The sequence below is a fragment of the Equus asinus genome, chromosome 7, assembly GCF_041296235.1.
Source record: "Equus asinus isolate D_3611 breed Donkey chromosome 7, EquAss-T2T_v2, whole genome shotgun sequence".
Lineage (NCBI taxonomy): Eukaryota > Metazoa > Chordata > Mammalia > Perissodactyla > Equidae > Equus > Equus asinus.
In genome coordinates, this window is record NC_091796.1 from 88,561,081 (window position 1) to 88,581,479 (window position 20,399).

The 20,399-nt window shown below is 35.8% G+C and overlaps 1 protein-coding gene across 4 annotated transcripts in view; it reads right to left on the reverse strand.

The window, feature by feature from the left end:
* Positions 1–20,399, reverse strand: part of CEP128 (centrosomal protein 128) — a 382,281-nt gene that overhangs the window by 339,946 nt on the left and 21,936 nt on the right. For 3 of the 4 annotated variants that reach the window (XM_014846721.3, XM_070514144.1, XM_070514143.1), the window contains exons 5-8: positions 10,915–11,041; positions 9,736–9,854; positions 6,592–6,683; positions 2,588–2,660 (exon numbers count right to left, since the gene is read on the reverse strand). In XM_014846721.3, the coding sequence (XP_014702207.3) occupies positions 2,588–2,660; positions 6,592–6,683; positions 9,736–9,854; positions 10,915–11,041 (411 nt within the window). The remainder of the gene's footprint in view (positions 1–2,587; positions 2,661–6,591; positions 6,684–9,735; positions 9,855–10,914; positions 11,042–20,399) is intronic. The other variant, XM_070514145.1, reaches the window with a different exon arrangement.

The window sequence follows — 20,399 nt, forward strand, 5'->3', positions numbered from 1 at the left end:
AAGCAACCCAATAAAAACATGGGCAAAAGCAGCAAACTGGGGAGGTTGGCCTGGTGGCATAGTGATTAAGGTCAATCACTCCGCTTCAGCAGCCCAGGGTTCACCAGTTCAGATCCTGGGCGCAGACCTATGCACCACTTATCAAGCCATGCTGTGGTGGGCGTCTCACATATAAAATAGAGGAAGATGGGCACAGATGTTAGCTCAGGGCCAATCTTCCTCAGCAAAAAGAGCAGGATTGGCAGTGGATATTAGCTCAGGGCTAATCGTCCTCAAATTAAAAAATTAAATTAAATTCAAAAGCAGTATACTGGTATTTCAGAAAAGAAAACAGCCAACAGCCAACAAACATACGAAAAGATGCTCATCTTAATCATGACAACACAAACTAAAACTATGGTGAGATACCATAAAGACCTAATATAATGGCTACTATTGAAAGACTGATAATACTAACAGTTGGAAAGGATGAAAAGCAACACGATTTCTCATACCCTGCTAGTGGGAGTGTAAATTACTGCAACCACTTTGGAAACCTGTTTATCAGTATCTACCAAATTTGAAGGCATCTAGCAATTGCACTCCACGTTATATACCAACAGAAATGCATGCACATGTGCACTGAAATGATAAATAAAATTAATCACAGCAGCGTTATTCATAATAGATCAAAATTTAAAAGAATTCAAATATCCATCATAAAATGTTAAAATATATTGCAGTATATCGATGCAATGGAATAGTAAAGAGCAATAAAAATGAACAAACTGCAAATACATAACACAACACCCAGAAATATCACAATTACAACAACACTCAAAAAAACGCCCTATGTGATTCCATTCATATAAAAAGTTCAAAACAGGCAAAATTAATCTATAGATTTAAAAGTCAAAATAGTGGATATCTTTAAAAAGGAAGGGAAAATTAGTGACTGGAAGGGGAATTAGGAGACTTCTTGGGCACTGGTAATGTTCTATTTCTAGATCCCGGTGGTGGTTACATGGGTGTGTTCACCTTGTAATAATTCATCCAGCTGTATACTAATATATGTACTTTTCTGTATGTATGTTATACTTCCAAATTTTTTAAATTAAAAATAAGAAAAAAAAAGAAGACATAGTTTTAGCAGCTTCCCTTGTCACTTGAGACAGAGCAAGATCATTTAGATGAGAAGATGAGAAGAGTCAGAGGATCATTTACTAAGTTATACGGGACCTTGGCACTACATTCTTAAAAGTGTGCGTTCAACTCCTGTTTAGATAGTATGTAAATCAGACAACAGCACAGATTTCTTGCTGTGCGAACTATTGCAATTAACTAAGAAAGGCACCAATCTGTTATTCTCAGAAAAGAGTGTTTTTTTGAAGTATACAATATTTTAGACATTTTAGACTGGTACAGTTTAAACTGAAGGTGCGCTTGGTATGCCTGGAAAATTCTAGGACTTTATTTATAAAAAAGAAGTACCTCATATCCCGATTATACATGAGATGCTACATCATGATGCACTATCTGCAAAGATTTCGTCTACTTCAACAGAAGACAGGCACTTTATCTTCACCTCTCTGGGGCACTTCACAAAGAAATCACCACCAAAAACACATGAAGGAGGTGCTTTCATGTGCCCAGGTGCTGATTCATATTTTTGAAATGGGTAAATTTCACCACAAAAAGAGCAGTAACTAAGTCGATCTCTTTGAAAATAGAGTATACCCATTTCTTAGTGTATACGGCCCACAAATTCAAACTCCAAAATAAACTTAACATATCTATGTAAGGAATTGTAAACAACAACTGGAGAAAAGTTACCTGCTTTTATTAGGAAAACTTCAGTTTGAATAAGACATGTTAAGAAAAAAATTCTGCTACCATTCCTTGTCTAGAAAAAGCAAAAGGTATCGTGGGAAATGAATGAATACAATACACATTGCTCCTGAGATTGAAAACTTTGCAACAGTTTTGTGACAACTTCTACTGATACTTTTCTCCTGAAAAAAAAATCTGATGATGCAAAGAAATGAACACTATATGTACTTCATTTTTTACCATAATTCCACCAAGGATAGTGATTTGATAAAAAGAAATCACTGAATAATGAAAGTCAACAATCTGAGTTTGAGATAATGAAACTCAAGAATTAGGGATATTTTCAATTGGCAACCAAGTCGAATGAAAACAGCAAGGAGGTCTTTATAGCAATTGTGATTACACTTAAGTGAGATGACCTGAAAATACTTAATGGCAAATGCTACCAAGTCACTACCAAAAAATTCTATATTTCTCAAATCTCATTTAACAAAAGCCATAGAATCACTGAGTCAATAAAATTTAAATTATCTTTCAAATATTCATAATAAAACTAAAAATTAAAACAAATAAAAATTCTATCTCTAATATACTACCACGGCAAATATTTCAAACTTAAATGCCTAAAATTCATGAAGCTTCTATTTTTAGACAAAATGGCATATACCACCCAAAAAGTTAAAAATCTCCTGAACTTCACTGTGATTACGACCAGCCCAGCCACTCTCTCTACCATCTGCATATGAAATAAAACTTTTTATAAACAAAGAGTTCTCACCACTTCTTGTTTTTGGGCTTCATTTAGTTTTTCAGTCAATTCTTCCAAAGCCCTTTTTGTTTCAGCATCCGACCTAGGCAAACAAAGAAAAACATTTTAAGTTGGCTATCTAAGAAATTTCACATAATTAGTGAAATCTAAAACACAATAATATGTTATTACATAATACTCTACTGCAGTGGTTCTTAAACGTTAGCAAACCTATGAACCACGTGGAGGAGTTGTTAAAGACAGACTGCTGAATCAGTAGATCTGCGATGGAGCCCAAGACTGCATTTCTACAAATTCCTAGGTGATGCTGATGCGCTGATCTGGGGGTTACACTTTGAGAACCAATGCTATAGTGGAACACCACCTTCAGTAAACAAAGAGGCTGCAATATCCCCCGTTTTAAATTAAGAAGAAAAGACGAGAGGGAGGACAAAACTCTTATCTCACACCCTCTCCAGCAATTCATAATCAAAGTACATCAGAGTACGCTGTACAAATTCCATCCTCACTAACTTATTTCCCACTACCCTTTTTCCCATCATATTAATAACATACATGATAAATAATCAAACAGCACAGAAAAACTTATAGACAAAAGCAAAGCCCTTCCTCTATCACACTTCCTTTCCTCTGGTTCCACTCCCCAACCAGCAACCATGCTCAACCATTTCCATTCTTAATTCTTTTGCTGGTTATCTCCATCATTTTCAACTCTATACATTCTCAACTGACTCTCTGTTTTGAATATTTAGCACACTGATACTTCTGTTCAATTTTGCATAAACTTATTACTATTTTTACTTCTTCTATTGGTTACCTACATAACTTACATAATACATTTATACCTTTTATAAATTATTCCGTCATAGAAAATTGATGCTTTTTGCTTACCTTCTATCATGCTCACATTTTAGTCAGCTTCATATTTGGATCATTAACTTTCTTGTGTTTTTTTTTCTTAGAGTTTCTCATTATCTTTTGGCCTTATATGGGCCTTAATTATGACATCATTGATATTCTTCTCCCACTTCTTACAGAATCATCTGTTAAGAACCTACTCCATTCTTGTTGACTACATTCTTTTCAAAGGATGCTTACTTCCTCATCTAATTTAGAGTGAATACTTCCTGGGCCTGCTATATGGCTATGATTTTGGTTATCAGTTTCACTGAATTTCTGGGTCAGTTTTACTATTTCTTATAACCTATATCACTTCCTCTTTCTTGGTTATCATCTTATTTTACTTATATGTATTTAGGTAATTATCTCAGAAAGAAGTTCCTTAAAAGGTATATTTTCTAAGTCTCTAAATCTCTGAAAGTGTCTTTACTTGTACTTCTTTATTGGCCTTTGTGGTTCCATGTGCTACTGGAGTTCCCATATCTCACTAGCTGTTCTTCTCAGGCCAGCTCCTCTTTGTATATAAGACTTCTAAATATTGGAACTCCTTGGCTTTCAGCCCTGTCTTTCATGTTCTCCCTACAGTTTCTCTCTAGATAGCATCAATTTCCATGGTTCCAAATATCATTTCTATAAGCTGACCACTCTTAAATTTATAACTCTATGAAATATAATTTGAGCTCTAGAGTAAATATCTAGCTGCACATTTTACCTTTGCATGTTTCACAGACATCTCAAATCTAACATACCCAAGGCCACACTCTTAATTTCTATAGCTCAACTCCCTACCAGTCTTCATAGTGGTGGAAGTGGAATTACCATCTACATAGTTACTCAAACTTAAAAATCTGGGAGTCATCCTTGGTTTATTCTCTCTTACCCCCCATAACCAATCTATTACCAAATCCTATCTCTTCAATCTCCAAGAAGAAAATCTTGAAACACATTCCTGTCTTCCTCTCCCTTGCCCTAATCCTGGTCAAGCCATCATCTCTCACCTGCTAATGCAACAGTCTTCTAACTCACTCTCCTCCAATCAGTTGTCCACATAGCATCCAAAGCAGGTGAGTTCTAAATTTAATTTTATTTAATCCTTTCTAAAAGCTTGCTTTCCAGTATACTTTTATTATTCAATGTATCTTTTGCAATAAATGTTAATAAAAAATTAGTAATTAATGAGAATACCAACCTTTCTGAATCACTAGAATGTTAAACCTAGCAACTTCCTACCCAGTATTTTTATAAACATGAATTAAGAATTTGTGGTACAAGTAAAGCAGAATTGGATACTAAAACTTTCCTCATTCACAAAGTTAAGCCACCAAGTTTCACAAGAAATTTGACTCCTATTTGGGGTTAAATAAAGTTTCTCTGCCTCACACATGCCTCTATGTCACACAAACTATTACCAGATGGTATGGCCCATGGATCAGAAGATTCCCAGTCCATCACCACACATCCAAATGACCATTTCAGCTAATCAAGAAAATCATCCTTGCAACTTCCCCTGTATCTTCTTACAGGACAACTATTTCCTGAAACTATGTTCTTAGTGCTTAATTTGTACCCTTCCTCCAAATATGCAAAAGCTACATAATAAAGCCACTTCAAGAAAACACTATATTAGAATGCTGATGCCAGTCTGCTGATTTTATGATGTCCAAAATATCTAAGTACTAAATTAATTAACCCTTACCAGTTAATAATATAGCTCAATGGGGTAGCTCAAAATTCAGAAATTTAAATGCTTTATTCATATCAGCTATATGTGAAAATGATCTTGAACCACAGCGTACTATAAGCAGTAAAGAGCGGACACCCTGGGGCCTTACTGCCTAGATTTGAATTCTGACTCCTCCACAGCACCCTGTTTGATCTCCAGCAAGCTGAGTTACTTCATCTCTCTGTGCCCCTGTCTCCACATCCTAAAAATGACTACCTCATTAGGGTGCTACAATAATTAAACCTAAGTCTAACTGGCATAAGTGTTCAATAATACTAACTAGTAGTAGTACTAACATAGGAAGGTCTTTAATTCTTATTATTAAATTTTCTGCCTTCCTCATAAAAAAGCAGATAAGTTATGCAGACTACAGTTGATATTCATAGATATAACATTTATAACTCGCACTCTTTTTGCTATAGCAAAACAAAACCGGTATCTGGAATGATTTCATTAGCTGAAGTGGGAATTAGCAAGTAAACTTGGTAAATGAATTTCAATTCAGCTTTGTTGTTCCCTAGTCATTGCTGTATATAGATCGTGACTCTGGAGAAGAAATAAAAATCTGTTTCTTGTAAAAATATGGCCTCCAAATGAAAGTCAACTGTCACTGCTGCTGATGAAAATGAAACAGTGAAGAAATTTTAAATAAAGTGATACTTCTTGGGGACTACCCAGAATTGAAAAAACTGCAAAGACTTGGCAGAAATAAAGCACTGGCTTTCAAAGATTTCAACCGAAAGCTAAATATCAGATTCTATAATGGTTCGTGTCCACTGACGAATTTCACATTACGCCTTTTTTTTTTTTTTGAGGAAGATTAGCTCTGAGCTAACATCTGCCACCAATCCTCCTCTTTTTGCTGAGGAAGATTGGCCCTGAGCTAACATCCGTGCTCATCTTCCTCTATTTTATGTGGGATGCCTACCACAGTATAGCTTGACAAGTGGTGCTAGGTCCCCATCTGGGATCTGAACTGGCGAACCCTGGGGCCGTCAGAGCAGAATGTGTGAACTTAACCCTGTGCCACCGGGCTGGCCCCCATGCCTTTTTTTTTAAAGCTCCATTGTCAGTCAGTTGGTCTCTGTCTCTCCCTCTCCGATATATTTGCAAATCTACCTTTTAGCTAAGGTCTCCCAATGTATCTCTCCATAATGTCAAGATTCCATTATAAGTTAAAACGTTTTTAAAAATATGAAATTAATTCTAACATTGAGTCATGATACATTCTAAATTCAAAGGGTTTTGAACTGTTCTATGAATAAATTTTAAAACACAGGTAGGAAAACACAGCACTATTTTTTAAATTCATGTAAACATGTCAATTACAGAACCTATTTTATTATTCTAATAATTCCTGCTTCCAACAAAAACCATATTCTGCTTTTACCGGCTTCTTCTGGCCAGCTCGCGGTTGAAATCATCTCCAAGGCGAACTTGTTCACTGCTGAGGTCCCGGAGGGACTGATGAAAAGCATGAAGCTAGAAAAGGCAAAACATAGTTCTCGATTTAGGATTCTGTTGAATTCTTCCACAAAGATTCACTGAAGGTCAGAATAAAAACTTGTTCTTTGCAACAATGCTCAAAGTTTATAATGTTACTAAGACAGAATAAAATAAATGTCTATTCCGAAAGAAATAAAATATTTTTTCCAAAGAAAGGCAATTTCTAAAAGCTATATATAACATTAACCATCACACCCTCTATAGCACAGTAATTCCATTCCTTACAGATATCCTAGAAAAGGGGTCAGCAAACTTTTTCGGGGAAGGGTACAACAGCAAATATTTCAGGCTTTCAGGTTATATGGCCTCTGTAACAAATACGCAACCCTACCATTATAGCACAAAAGTAGTTATAAACAAAAGAGCATGGCTGTGTTACAATAGGACTTTATTCAACTAGACCGCACACCAGAGCATGCAACCCAAGCTGCAGAGAAACTCTTGCCCACATGCACCAGGAACCACGGACGAGAATGTTTGGAGCAGCACTGTTCATAATGAGAACACTGAAAACAAACCAAAACTCCATTAAGAATAGAATGGAGATAAATAAATTGCAATGTATTCCACCAGTGGATGCTGTACAGCAGCGAAAATGAAATGATCAAACCTCCCTACACGTGAGCAAGGCTGGATGTCAAAAACATAAGATCAAATGAAAAAGCAACTTACAGAAGAAGACAGTATTATTCCATTTATCCAAAGTTTAAAAGCAGGCAACACTAAACAAGATGTAAGTAATAAAAATGATTTTTTTAAAAAAAAGCTAGAATATCACGAATGTAAGTCAGGATAGTTGATAGCCCTTAGGGAAAGAAGGAGCATAAAAGAGTCTTTGAGGGTATAATAAGCTCTGTTGCTTGGCCTGGGCAGTGGCTACATGGATTTTCATTTATATTATTGTACTTTTAATTGTAAATTTGTATGCTATATATGTATGTGTATACTAAAATTTATAATAAAAATGTTGTTATATAGACTTTTGCAGAAACAACAAATTGATTCATTTCAACAAATGCACACTGAGCAAATAATCAGTGCCAACACTGTACTACGAAACAAGTGGATCTCAATTTAACATGGGAGACAGACAGGGAAACAAAACCATATAAGGTTGCACTGAGGCATTAAGAAAGTGCACACAGGGCTGGCCTGGTGGCATAGCAGTTAAGTTTGCATGCTCCACTTCGGCAGCCTAGGGTTTGCCGGTTCAGATCCCGGGTGTGGACCTATACACTGCTTATCAAGCCATGCTGTGGCAGGCATCCCACATACAAAGTAGAGGAAGATGGGCATGGATGTTAGCTCAGGGCCAATCTTCCTCAGGAAAAAGAGGAGGATTGGTGGCAGATGTTAGCTCAGGGTTAACCTTCCTCAAAAGAACAAAGAAAAAAGAAGTACACAGTCATGTGAGGCTAAAGGCCATCTTAAGAAAATGGGCTTAAAATAAGAAAGAAGAATTAAAAAGAAAGAAATGGAGGTAATATAGTGGATGAACAACAGACCATTCACTTAGATTTTGCCATCATGACTTTTTCCAGTGTTGCAAAGCAAAATCCTAGGCCTCACCTTGACACTTCCTTTTCACTCATTCTCACCCTCCCAAATGGTCATCTGATCTTCAAGATCTGTCATTTTATCCACTAAATAGCTTTTAAATCTACCCCCTTTCTCTCCAACTCCATTTATCCTAATCCAAGTGACTATCATCTCACACCCAGAACACAGCAATATCTGAACTGGTTTGCCAACATTGACTCCATTTTCTACACTGGAGCCAGCGTGATCTTTTCAAAATAATTATCACCCCCTTACAGGGCTGTGCGTGGTCTCAGCACTTCAGACTTCTTTAGCCACATGGTCTTCTTTAAATTACTCATAGGCGCCATCTTCCTTCCTGCCAAGGTATTTGTTCCACCTTGAATGTCTCTTACTCCACTTTCGGATCTCAACTCAATCAGCCTTTCTTCAGGAAGCCTTCCCTGACTTAGGCAGGCCCCTATACTACACACACTCCCATAGCCCTATGCTTTTTTCTGTTAAGGTGCACATCTTAGCTCTTAATTATGAGTGTATTTATATACTTATTTGATTAATATCTAACTCCCTCTCTAGCTTATGCTCCACAAAAAGGCAAGGTTTTTGCTTATTACTGTTTCCAAACACAAGCACTGTCCCAGGACACAGGTGCCAAATAAATAGAATGAGAGACTAAATGAGTAACGATAGGCTACCGTACTCTGTTCTAGGTTTAATCATACAATCCATGTTAGCAAGTTGCACCTACCAAAAAATAACACAGTCAAGGAAAAATTTCTACAAGTTGTCTTCTTATGCACTTAGTTCTGTTATCTCTTTATCTTATGCCCTAACAAGTGAAAGCTACAATGAGTATCCTAACAAACTTTGAGCCCTCAGTCCTAAAACTACCAAAACAAAGATGTCAAGGTCAGCAACATCCCCTAGCCCTTATCAACTTAGCTATCCAAGGCAATGAAAAAAATGTTTTTTCAGCTCTTGTGGAGAAGTTTAAAGAAGCAGAAAAAATATGTCCATCACACTAATACTTCAAAAATCTTTAGTGAATACATAGAAAAAGTATGGAATTTCTTGTTTAATAGAAAGTGGTTCCATCAATGATTCAAGAATCAGAAAAACATAAACAGAAAAATCAATACATTAACCACACAAGGACTAACTTGTCCACACTAAACTTAGCAAAATAAAATGTAGCTGACTTAGCAGAGCTTACAGAAGAGTGAGCTACCCGAAAAAGAAAACAAAACCTAGACAACTAAACTCACTTTTAAATGTTCTACAAAATAGAATCCTCCATAACCAAATTCAAAATAAACGTATAAGGACAATTAGTACATTGAAAATAAAATAGTTTACTTGGTTTAAAAAAAAAAATCAGTAAAAAGTTACCAATGATCAAACTCTTGGTAAAAATATAGCCATTAAATTCAAGTGTTAGTCATTTATATAAAAATGTAAGGAATATAGATTACGGAATGGAACAAAGTACCTGGCCCACATCATCAGTCTCCTGAACAAATCGGACACCAGTTCTGGATCTAATTCGTTTAATGCCCTGTTGATCCCCATAGTCCTTGAGAGGTGAGGTAGGTGGAAAACGGTGGCTCTCTTTACAAGTGAAAGAAAAGAGAGAGGAGAAAAATACTGTGTGAGAATTTAAAATTTTACGCAGTAAACACATAGCAGACGTGGATATATACATGCACCCTTAACCCAGAATATTTCCCAAGTATTTTGCTATGGCCATAAAATCCCACAAAATTGACACTAATTTTGCTCTTAAAGCAGATAAAATAAACAACAGAAATAACCTGGAAATAGAACACGTCAAAAGTCCTAATTTGCTATACTTTTCAAAGAAGCAATATTTTTCTCTTAGATAAAAATAAATTGCTAAATAAAAGTAACTTTTACGACTCCCTAAAATATAACTGAACAATAAAACAGAATTTTTCAAATAACAAATTAACCTAAAATCTGAAGTGTTTAAAAATCAATAAAAACTAACTACCATAAAGAAGAATAGTCGATCATGTCCAATTTTTAGTCATTATTCTGACGATCAATAGCAATATTAACAACACGAGCTACTAATGATTATTCTATTTAATCACCTCTCTTCACTGCAGACTTTTCTATTCTAAATCTTTTCCATTCAAACATGAACCTCAGTGCTGAAGGAAAGTATAAGTAAGATTAATTACAGGCAAACTAAGTGTTATCACCTATAACCTAGCATTGAAATCTAGCTGCACACCAAGGATAAAATTCACCTGTTCTTAACAAGTGTCATAGGCTATTTCATAAGCAGACATTTGAAAAACTATGAAACTAAAACAAGACTTCCAATCCAGAAAGTATACCACACAGTAAATTCTATTTGTGTTTGTTTTGATGCAAGGCAAACAATTAAATGCAAGTTTTGTCAGGTAAAGGTCTATGTGGTCTATGGAGTTGGAAAAGAACAAAAGTAACAGACTCAGAATCACAAAGTTTGTTGAACATATTTGAAAATATTCACTATAAAATCCTTGACTGCATCTTCTAACACCTTATTTGTATGTCTTTATGTATGGGTTGTATTTGTCCAAAGATTAAATGTATTTAATATGTACTTCCGGAATATTTTTAAAATAAAAAGGGTTTTCAGAACCTCTGAAAAGTTTACCTGTCACAGTGCCACCATCAAGGTCACTTGCACTCAGACTTGTAACAGAAATACTTCTCCCTCCTGAGTTTCTCAATAAACGTTGACTCCGCAGTTGGCCTATTGATTGCTCCAAGCTTTCTTTTAACTAAAGAATATAATGAAGGGAGATTTATTCTCTTTAAACAGTTTCCAAATACAAATAGACCAGAGACTTGAAAAGCTATTTCTGAAATATTTGGGTTCCCAAAGAGAATTTATACCCAAGAAAATTTTGAACTAAGTTATGTTAGGAAATATAAAAATAGTAAACATAAATATTTTAAGAACAAATTTTAACATCTGGTTTTAAATAGCACTGTCACTACCTATTCCATCTTTCCATTACCATATTGTGGAAGAGACGTCCACTATCTAAGGGCTTACAAAACCAGATTGAAATGTCTTATTGCTGTGCCACCCACGCTTAGAACCATAACGCCAACACATTAGAAAAAGAGAGAAGAAAGCCTTCCTCCCTTCTAAACATTCCAGCAGAAACCCCAGATCTGTAACAAACAGGAAACTGAACAGCTTTCACAGGAACTGCTGCTATTGAAACAATGTGCACTGCCCAATTCTGTATCAGAACATCTCTTTCATTCATTCAAAGACTTCAAGACTTCAAATCTCAGAAAACTATGTGGTCAGATGTCAGACTATTAGTACTAGGGATTACAGCTGTCCAAATGCCCTCTTCAGATTATTAGGGAGTCAGCCAGCAGGGGATATAAGAAGACATGTTTTTAGACCTAAAGAGCTACACGAAATAAAAACACGATAAATACTGAGAATAGCATTCAGAGCTGTACACAGCTACAGACCTCAAAAGAGGAGTCAACTAAAACCCAAGGGAACGAAGAGAGACGCCGAGGAAAATCCAAACCCCCTGAATTGCTGGGAAACTCCAGATCTAGATATCTCATCCAAGGATGAATAAAAAATAATGTTAATAAAAATAAGGCATGGATCCGTAGACCAAGTCATCTATAACTCTTTAAAGAGAATGCCAAAACAGAACAATTGATTGAGAAGATAGGGTTTCCTAAATTCAGCCAGAATTAAAAGGTAAAACAAGGTCCAGCCCAGTGGCACAGCGGTTAAGTGCACACGTTCCACTTTGGCAGCCTGGGGTCCGCCAGTTCAGATCCTGGGTGCAGACATGGCATCGCTCATCAAGCCATGCTGTGGTAGGCGTCCCAGATATAAAGTAGAGGAAGATGGGCATGGATGTTAGTTCAGGGCCAGTCTTCCTCAGCAAAAAGAGGAGGATTGGCAGATGTTAGTTCAGGGCTGATCTTCCTCAAAAAAAAATAAATGAAATAAAAGATAAAACATCATTTAATCGAGAGAACAAGTTGATTTCTTTAAGGGGCTGTGCAGAAAGCAAGCAGCCTTGGCTGAAGGGAGAGCAGAAGACATAGAGTAAGAGTCACAAATGAGCAAATCCTTTTTCATTTTGGTTGTCTGGATTTACTTCTTCTGGAAAACAAGGGTTAAAACAGTCCGGATTAAAAGAAGTAGAGTTAGAATTTCAGGAATCTACCTCTACTGTTGTTCTCATTTCTAAAAAAAAAAGCTAGTATTTCTACACCCTCTGTTCCCTGCTTCCTAAATTGGGACACATATGATACCATCCTGCCTGAGTGCTCACCAGCTGGAGGACCCAGCCTGCTAATCCAGGGAAACATACAGATGAGACAGGAGAACTAAGGACTATCTTGAGAGTAATTTATACATAAGTAAAATAAAACTGTATCTAACATATAAGTAGACTAGAGGTCTTACACATGAACACAAAATAGTATATCAGTAATCTGTGAAAAAGGTTCAGAATAAAATTAAATAATGTTAAAGGTAAAAAGCTCAAATCCAGGGGCTGGCCTAGTGGCATGGTGGTTAAGTTCACGTGTTCCATCTTCAGCGGCCCAGGGTTTGCAGGTTTGGATCCCGGGTACAAATCTACATACCACTCATCAAGCCATGCTGTGGTGGCATCCCACATACAAAACAGAGGAAGAATTGGTACAGATGTTAGCTAGGGCCAATCTTCCTCACCAAAAAAAAAAAAAAAAAAAAAATTGAATTTCAGGTAAACAAAAATCTTTTAAAAGCTCAAATCCGAACTGTAACATGAGAAAAAGACTAGAAATATAAAATGACTTTAGACCACACAAGGTACTGACAGAACCAGTCCTATTAAGTTCTCCTGTGTTTATCTTTATTATTCACATGTTTCAAGCTAAGCCTGATGTCAGTATCCTTTTAGAAGGAAAATCAGCTGTCATTTCTTATTATTGCTTCTTTTTGAAGGTAATCTTCCCTTTTCAGCTCTGGCTATTTTCAAGATTTTTTTCTTTGATTTTGATTGTCAACAGTTTTACTATGATATGACTATGTGCAGTTTTATTTGTAGTTATCCCATTTGACCCACAGAGATCATGGAATCTGTAGCTTGGGTATCTTTCATGTGTTGTAAATTCTCAGGCATCCTCTCTTCAAACATTGTTTCTGCCCCATTCTCTCTTCTCTCTCCATCTGGAAATCCAGAGGCATGCTGTGGTAGGCATCCCACATATAAAGTAGAGGAAGATGGGGTCAGATGTTAGCTCAGGGCCAGCCTTACTCAGCAAAAAGAGGAAGACTGGCAGCAGATGTTAGCTCATGCCATACGTCATCAATGCTCTTTTCTGTGTTGTTCATCCTTTCATTCCTCCATTCTTCTTTTTGCAGATCTTATGCTGGCCTATCTTTCAATTCATTAATTTTCTCTTCAACTGTACACGAGCTGCTTTTTAACCCATCCACTGATGGTTGTATAAAATTTATTTATTTGTTCACTTCTTTTCATTATATTTTTCAGTTTCTATAATTTTCATTTAGTTCTTTTTTAGTTTCCAATTCTTTGTCAAAATTCTCCATCTTGTCTCAAAATTTCTTGAACAGGTTAATCATGGTTATTTTATAATCCCACATGTTTCTATTGTCTGTTTTTTCCCTTGGTTTTCAGTCACTTTTTGTATTTTCTTACGACTGAGTAGTTTTTGAATCATGTGATAGACACTATATATGGAAAATTGTAGAGATTATTTAAAGCTCTGCATGATGACCTCTCCCTTCAGAAGGGACCCGGGTTTGCTTCTACCAGGAAGTTAGGCTAGAGTCACTAGGAAACCCAACCCAACTTCATCCCGTTAGGAACTGAGATGATTCAAAGCTGGGCTTCTGTCCCCATCAGGGCTGCTCTATTTTCAGTTTATCACTTCTCTTGTTTTCAATTCACCATTTTTCATAGGCCATCACCCTTTGGGTCTCAACTGAAAGCTGGAGGGCTCGTGAACTCCAGTTTTAGTCTCTAGCTTCCTGAGTCTGTTGATGGCTCTGATGCTAGCCTCTCTGCTTCTGAGCCACCTCTTCTGAAATCAGCCACTGACGTGAGGAAGGAAGAGTCCCAAAAGCAGGACTCATCTTTCTGGACTTCCATTTTTGCCAGATTTTGACTACAAATTCCCTACTGCTTTGGTAGTTCTCTGATGGGCTCATAATATTATATTTTACTTTTTTTTCCTCCTTTCGAGTTGTTGTGAGTAGGAGAGTTAATCCAAAATAATCTTATCTACCAATGCCAGAAGCAGAACTTGCCAATCTCCTTTTTATGCGGGATTATTTGCAAACAAATCCTGAGCTTTAACTAAAAGCTGATAAATAAAATGAATTTACACTTACACACACACACACACACACACACACACACTATCCCTGCCAACAACAACAACAAATAACACCATGGAACATATGGAAAAATATTACAGAACAAGAGAAATGATACATTACCCCCAAATTCTGGGAGGAATAACAGATGTTGGAAAATTACTCATTTCAGAAATAAGATAAAAATTTAGACAAACTATTTGGCAACCTCATTTTAAAACTCTAAAAGATAACATCATAAGCCATTGAACAGATAAACAGGCTGATATGTAAAGGCCAAAATGTGAAATGTAAAAGGTAAACGAGTAAGATAAAGTTTTTTTTTTTAACTACTCCTAGAAATATTGTGGCAAAAACAAGTCCTCCATCTAAGAAACAAAACTAAAAATGTAATAGCATTAAAATCTACACTTAAAGTAGCAGCAGTACAACAAACACTGCACAAAATCTCTAATCATGATGTATGAAACCAATTTGACCACTCCTAAAGTACAAAAACAAGAGATAAAAAGATTCAAAATTGTAAAAGTTGTTTTAAACTCTTTAAAATTACAACTCCTAGCTAGGTGCAAAAGCGAATCAAACTTGAAATTAAATAAAAACAAAGCAACACTAATAAAACTCAATTTAACACTAATTTACTATGATGGAGGGTGCCATTTTGCTAAAACTAAATCAATGCTCCACATGAGACTGTGGTACTATACTGACTCCAGTGGTGTAGACTCGAAGGGTTTAGCATGACTACCTCACCACGTACCAAGTGATGATTTCATTTCCCCCACTTTCCCCTATCTGAAATACCGCAAAATGAGCATCATAGAACATGCTATGACATGTTTTCACCTCAACTCAATATAAATGTATCATTCACATAGTAGGTCTATTCTTTTACCACTGGTTCATTTGATATTAGACTAAAGCACTTGAAGCATTACTACTAGGTACCAGTATGAATATACATAAAACTTGGGCACTGAAATTGAATGGCAATACTTGTTGATACGGGAGCTTATCCAAATTGTCAAGACATGCTTTAAACTTAGACGCCCAGTTGAGAAGTCTCCTTCAAGCCAAAGATGAAATAACTTGAGTATCAATAGAAATATTAACTACAATAGATTAAAACACTTCATATATGCATAAATTTGTGAGTGAATGATACTCAAGGAGGAAAAAAGACATTGGTCACCACTAGAGAATGCTGGGGAACCAACTCATTACTTTGGAAAGTAGCAAATAAATGAAATTTTTTAAAACTGCATAAGCTTTTAGATTAACATTAAAATAAAAATATCAAATTTTAAAATTTGCATAGAGATCTCTGAAAGCCCTGTGATGTCTCTATTTGAAAACTCTGCTTAGAGGCAAAATATAAATCAAGATAATGAATTGGAAAAAAAAAAAAAAAAACATGTAATTTGAAAGGAGTGACTACATTGCAAACCAAATTTACAAAAGGAGATCATCCAGGCAGCAATGGGTACACCAAATAAGAGATGTGATCGTTAAAAAATCACGATTCAGAATGACCAGAGGGAAGCCTGGCAGTGCTTTCCTCAGCTTCTGCTTCTGCTCCTGTCTACATATTTCACGTCCTATCAGATAATAACTTTAGCATACATTGTATTCGGAGGATGGAATAAGACAATGAATATAGGATAACTAGAACAATGCCTAGGGGAGATTAGTTTGTTCAGTAAATGGTAATTTTTATTATGATCACTATAGGCAATGAATATAAAAGCAGAAGATAAATGGAATGAAGAAACAGTATGTTTTAATCTGGAAAAGCTCTGTAGAAGAATGTGTCATTCTCTAAAAATAACTTCACTAAATTCCTCCAGCTGTCTATCTAGGGACCCTTGAATAGCAGCAAGGTCACTACTCCCACTATCAGCTATTTCTTTATCACTCCACTATAACTCCTCCATAATATGATTCAAATTTCACTTCCAACAGGATCACTTTTCATTTCTTTGTTGTACTTTCATTTTTGTTGGCCAATTCCTTTTTTATTATTACTTACTTTTGTAAAATACAAGCAGGTCTATCACTGGGAGACAAGGAAGCAACACAGCTGTACATTTCACCTTCTGTGACCAATCAGCAACAGACTTCAGAAGCAGTGATCTGTTATTCACATCGTAACATGTGGACTGAAGAGCTGGCAGCAAGGTTTGTACTTTTTGTAGTACTCGTGGTTAATACACTGTGTTAACTGAAATTTGAATTGTGTTGTTTGCAGACTGGTGTTATTTGACCAAATCAGAGTAATAAAATTCATGCAAGTCAAAACCATGCAACAAGGACTGCCTGTATTTACTTTTCAAAGAGTTCAAATCACTGCTTCGTGAATTCAGTAGAGGTTTTATAGCCGTATTCAGTGGAAGAGTATGCTAACTCCATCTCACCTGGGACCAGAACTCTGATTTGTTTGTTTTTTTAAGTGAAAAATATTGACTTTGCAAAATTCATAATCGTAAGCTTCTTGACCAGTCCCTAGAAAGGTAAGGTTTCCAAGCAATAGTAAACAGCTGGGAAACTAGGCACTAACTCCACAAACAGTATCAAGAATGCCTAAGAAATAAATCATTCAATAAAATTTGGCTTGAATAAGACAAGGTGAGAAATGGCAAAGAACCACATGCATACACTTCCTTGGTCAATATACAGCATCAGTAACTGCTTCACTAATAACCAGTGTGTCTCATATATTCACATTCTCAACAAAACGAATCCCATTCTGACTAAGCTCATCGAGAGAAGAAAAATCACATTAAAAATAGTCACTAGGAAAGTCTTAAAAGATATCCACCATTATTCCACAGAGACCATAACAGAAATAAACTAGGAACAGTGATTACTTACACATAAATATAGTAGCTACCAAATATGCCTCAACTAATTAGCTTCCATACGAATGAAAAACACAACGTAAAAAGAAAAAAGAGCCAGCAACAACTTAGTAAAAATTCTAAATGTTGCAATTTAAACTAGGCTTGAATTTTGGAAACCATTTAAAGAATCTATTTAGTTTCTTCACATACTTTCTTACTCCAAATTCTTCCTTATTTTCATACCAAGAAAACATAACCCCTAACATAACACAGGTTATACAAAAATGCATGCAAATTTGGTCATGTATAGATAACTGCATTCACTTAGCTGCATAGTTGAGCGGAAATTGTAAACATCAGTAGTTAGCAAATATTCACAATGTATATAGCACTGGTGACCATGGGGACAGTTTGTGTTGTAAGTTTAAATACACCTACAACGTTGACAGGAAAACACTGAAATACTTTGATTTATAGATGTTAAGGAGTCAGCTTGGCAAAATCCAGGCCAAAAGTAGAAGGCTGAATAAAGGTCATTTTAAAAATTTTGTCCAGGATAATAATTTCATCCACAGGTACTCTGTTAAGTGCTTTACGCTTGGCTTTCCTTCACTGCCTACTTCTCTACAGAATGTCAAGGTTTATGTGGCAACAGATTGCAAAATAGATTGGTTGTAGAGTTAATTTTATCAGCTCTATTTTGGTTCCTTACAGTCTATTTATCTTCTATTAAAACAAGAAGGAAGAGGAGGAGGAGGAGAGTTTTGTAAAATTAAACAAGAGTGCAAATTTATGGCTTGCGTTCTTTTCTGGTCCCACCATCTGTTGCTGAAATATATTTTTTAAATGGTTGCTGCTATTTTATTTTTTATTTACCAGAAGATCACTAGCTCCAGCTGCTCTGCCTAACCTCTCTCCACATTCTGATTTATGGAAATATAAGCCCATAATAAGATTCCTGAAATTCAGAAATTTTCTTTCAAATGATGCATCATTTTTATTTATGTAACTCTTATTTTTAAATGCAATTCCATATATTCAAAGCTCATATATCACACATATTCTAACCAAAATTTTTAAAGAATTTCTAAAATATCTCTACATAGTATTTTGAATGTCAATAAATAAGCACTCATGGAAACTGGAAGGCACTCTTAATAGCACATTACTATATTTTGGGTGGACAGACAACACACTCATGAAAATACGAAGGGGAAAGCACAGTATTATTTCCGCTGTCTAACTTAGCATATACTTTGAAGTCAAAATAATCAGATACACATATCGTTGAAGATGTTGCAACACATTATGCTGTTTAAAGTTACAAAACGATATGTACCTAAAACTGAAGTTAGGCCCAATGAATTCAAGGAAAGGAAAGCAACATGTACTGAGTGCCTGTAAAGTAGCAAGTACTATAATAAGAACATGGAAAACAGCTGACGGTAGGGATTACTGGATGAATGAAAGAAGTAACGAAAACATAAATGTTTATCAAGTGTCTAAACAGTGTGACCACTTCAATAAATGTTAGTTCTAATAAGGGATATATAATTATATTCTTTTTTCAGATGATGAAATTCAAGTTCAGAAAGGTTTAATAACTTGCCCAAAGTCACTGAGATGAATTCTAGTGGAAACGTCAGGATCCAATTTCAAGTCTGACTCCAAAGTCTACATTATTCCACTAGCCTCAAAGCCAAAATCTGGAAAAATTCTTCTGTTGTCCAGTAGTTTCAGGAGAGACTTGGTAATAAAATTTTAAACATAAGACTCTAAGAACCTAATTCTTAAGATCTGAAATAGGGGGCCAGCCCAGTGGTACAGCAGTTAAGTTCGCATGTTCTGCTTTTCGGCAGCCCAGGGTTCACTGGTTCGGACACCAGGTGTGGACATGGAACCGCTTGGCAAAAAGCCATGCTGTGGTAGGTGTCCCATGTATAAAGTAAGGAAGATGGGCATGGATGTTAGCTCAGGGCCAGTCTTCCTCAGCAAAAAGAGGAGGATTGGCAGTAGTTAGCTCAGGGCTAATATTCCTCAAAAAAAAGATCTGAAATATATTTACAAAGAGAAGGTCCTAACAGAATTTAACTGTTTGATTATAATTTCTTACCCATTGACTCCAACTACTTCACATTAAAGTTATTAAAAGACTGGGACAGCTCTCACCTTCAGGACAATTAGTAAAACTCAAACAGAAAGAAAGGGGCAGATACCTTCAACTTTGGGATATTACAAGTGGCTTCTGCCTGGCTGTAAAGATTTACCATCATGCTTCTGAGATGTCACTAAATATATCTGACAACTGAAACCCATTGAATAGAAGAAAAAACCTGGACTTCATTGTTTAACATTCAAATTCTTCCAAAGTTTATGTGCCAGTTGGTAACATCCTATTACTCCCAAAGGGGAAATTTTAATCAGAATACTTAATTGGAAGAAAAATTACCTATTAATGCAAGCCTCTAAGCTCTAATTTGATATTACTATATTTTAACCAATCTTTACCTTAAAAATGAAATTAATGAATCTATTGATTTGAATCAAGAGAACTGTATTTTTCTTTTATACCCAATATTAACTACTTTAACCTCATCAGCTGCAGTCCAAATTTCCACTCCAGAAGGTATTAACTTTTTATGTTGATTATTCTTTCTTGAGGGCATTCCATTTTTATAGCATTAACACAAAAACAGACCTGTTCACTCATGAATAGGAACACACAGTTCTAGAAATATTCTAAACGCTAAGCTAATCAATTGCACTATTTAACACAGGAGTATAATAATGTTCCAAATTTTCACAGTAAGCTCTCAAATAAAACCTTCCCCACATGTACTCTTTGGTCCAAATGTTCTCAGAACTTCCAAGAAATTTACAGCATGAGAAATAATGTGGGATGACACTTCCTCAAGG